At 46.4% G+C, this 3137-nt stretch overlaps 1 protein-coding gene across 1 annotated transcript; it reads left to right on the forward strand.

The window, feature by feature from the left end:
* The first annotated feature begins 298 nt into the window (after window positions 1–298).
* On the forward strand, window positions 299–727 carry LOC123404317 (vicilin-like seed storage protein At2g18540). Its single transcript, XM_045098242.1, has one exon. It carries the CDS (start codon window positions 299–301, stop codon window positions 725–727), a length of 429 nt encoding a protein of 142 aa, XP_044954177.1.
* Window positions 728–3137: the final 2410 nt, after the last annotated feature.

The following is a 3137-nucleotide window of genomic DNA, read 5'->3' on the forward strand; positions in this document are numbered from 1 at the left end:
TACTCAACATCTTCCTAGCCGACTTGGGCTTACTAGAGGACGTGGTGCTAGAGGCAGGGGTGGTGCTAGAGGCAGGGGTGGGATAGGTCGTGGTGGTGCTAGAGGCAGGGGTGGGATAGGTGGTGGTGCTAGAGGCAGTGGTGGGATAGGTGGTGGACTTACTAGGATTGGTATGCGTGGATACCTACGAGGATCATTTCCGCATGTCACATATTTGACTTATCTTTATCATGTTGTTTTTCATGCTCCTTTGTGTGTTATTTTACTAACTATGAGCTTTGATGCATGTTTTGTAGGTATGGCCGCTTCTCAACCCAACAAGGCAAAAGCGGAGTGGGGGGAGGAGAAGGATGCATCCAGTGAGGAGCAGCGGTTGATGGAGAGGGTTGCAAAGAAGTTGAGGGATGAGGATGCAACCAAAGCGCGAAAGAAGAAGGATGAGGAGCATAAGGCAAGGATGGATGAGCAGTGGCAAATGGAACTTCAGCGCATGAGATATGAGGCTAGGATAAAGGAGAATGACAGGAAGACGCTAGAGAAATGTAAAAAAGAATATGAAGCTAACTTTAAGAAGATGATGGCAGAGGGCGCAACAAAGAGAGAGCGGGAGCATCAACGCTTCACGGAGAGGGTTAAAGAAGAGGCTTCAAAAATGCGCAAAAGGGAAGAGGAAGAGGAAGAAGAGAGGAATAAGAAGAAGGGAAAGGGGCCTTGCTCGACCCAATAGAGCCGGATGCTTCTATTCTCATGCGCGCTTTCATCTTCAAACCCTATGTGTTGTTGAACCTTGTTCGCTTGCGCGCTTTCTTACTATGAAACTCCACTATGTATGCACTTTTGGACGTATGTTCTTTAAGAACCCTATGTATGTTTGAACTCCACCCTCTTTGTGTTGTATATTTGAACTCCTCAAGCACTATTTGTGATGTATATTTGTACTCCTCAAGCACTATGTGCTGCAGTTTTCAGCATGCCAGAATGTGTGGCGCCTAAGCCTTGGGCGTTGCACATGTGTGGCGCCTAAGGCTTAGGCGCTACACATGTGAAACAGAGTAACAGAAAGTCCACATACGAGCGTACCAATGCTTCCACCCCCTGAGGCAAACTCGCACTCTTCATTTTCTTAGGCCTGATGCTTTGATCCGAGCAAGGCAAACTCATATTGACTAAAGCGGTGGTAGTGTTCTCAAGTGAGGCTGGATGACGGAGGAAGGCAGTCCAATGCCTCCTTTTATAGACCGGAAAGGAGACATCGAAATATTGGCGGGAAAGGAGGAGGGAAAGGTGGCGGGAAAGGAGACGTGGAAATATTGGCGGGAACGGAGGAGGGAAAGGTGGCGGGAAAGAAGACGTGGAAATATTGGCGGGAACGGAGGAGCGAAAGGTGGTGGGAAAGAAGACATGGAAATTTTGGCGGGAACGGAGGAGGGAAAGGTGGCGGGAAAGGGTGTGCTCAAAATTTGAGGGAACGGAGGAGGGAAAGGTGGCGGGAAAGAGTGTGCTTAAAGGTTCCAGCAGGTTTTCACATGTGTGGCGCCTAAGCCTTGGGCGTTGCACATGTGTGGCGCCTAAGGCTTAGGCGCCACACATGTGAAAACCTGCTGGAAGCTGAATTTTGACAGCAATACAACATTTTGACAGCATATATTTTGACAGAAATTTAAAACATATGTGCAACACAAACAACAGAAGTGCAACACCAACAAGTGCAAATGATTGTTCACAAGTGCAACATCAACACCAACAACACAAGTTCACAACTCCTAATGGTTCACAACACCAAGTAAATGGTTCACAACTCCAAATGGTTCACAACAAAAGTAAAATGGTTCACAACACAAGTGCAACACCAACAAGTGCAAATGATTGAAAACTCCAAATGGCTCCGGTTCACATCTTGGCGCCTCGTCCCCTCTTAGAAACTAGCTTCTTTCTTCTCAAAACTACAAATTGCTCCGGGTCATCCGACTCATCGTCATCGTCATCCTCATCGTCCATGCTTCTCATCCTTGACAAACGAGAGCCCCCAGCGACCTGGTTCTTTCCTTCCGCATAATCATCCGGTGAGTACCGCCTAAATTCCTTCCTAGGCTTCAACATGTAAGCGGAGCGTTGGAAAGCCTTCAACGTCATCCCGTCCGCAACCTAATACATATGAAGGTTGAAAGTTCAAAGTTGAAGGTTCAAAGTTGAAGGTTGAAAGTGCACAATGTTTTATGGCTATGTCATACCTCATGAGTGTCAACATCATCCTCTACGGTATTTCTTTGGGTATTAGCTGCCGAGGTAATGTCACCATCGTCCATACGAGCGTCCGAAGAAGCTGAATCGTCTAGAGTATTTCTTTCGGATGAACCGGATCTCGAAGGTGAAACATATTCAGGGTCACGGCAACCTAAAATGTTGGATAGGCGCCGTAACTTCTTGCCCTGTTCCTGTTAGATTCAAATATAAATGACATATATAAGGTACCGTATGTTGCATTCGTGGGCAAAATAATAATAATGACACAACACCTTTATGAAAAGACGAAGTGCAGATTCTCCCTTTTTTCCTCCAGGTGTCTTCTCTAGAATATCTTCGGACTCATCAGCTTGTTTCTTGACCTCTTTGCGCTATGATCACAAGACAATGACATGCAAGTGAATAGGTGTACTAGCATTCATACTTAACATAGGTGAGCACACTTACCACAAAGTTCAGGACAGGGGTGAAGGAAGTTTGGTACCCTTCGCGAATTAACTTGTTGTAATCGCCTTGGGCAAGTGCATCGTACTTAGTGGGTTCTTCCAATATGTCCTCCTCGTAAGCCGGCAGACAAATCTCGACACGAGTACTCTCCTGAAACCATCTTAGGTAGTTGTTGGATGCAAGCGGACAATGCTGGCGGTGCTGGGTTCATTGCGCACTCGAAGCTGCCTGCACACTTTGCTCGAACATAATGACATAGTTCTTATGATGCTTATGCCAATCCTTGATCTTTCGTTGCCTCCTCCTATCCAACCTACTTTTAACAAAACCCATCAGTAGCTCGCTCAACACTAAGAACAAAACTCATCAGTACTTCTTTATTGTGCATGATTTTGTTACCTATGAAGCTGTGTGTCCGTGTCCACCCACTCCGGCGGGTGTGGCTG

Source organism: Hordeum vulgare, chromosome 6H (assembly GCF_904849725.1).
Source record: "Hordeum vulgare subsp. vulgare chromosome 6H, MorexV3_pseudomolecules_assembly, whole genome shotgun sequence".
NCBI lineage: Eukaryota > Viridiplantae > Streptophyta > Magnoliopsida > Poales > Poaceae > Hordeum > Hordeum vulgare.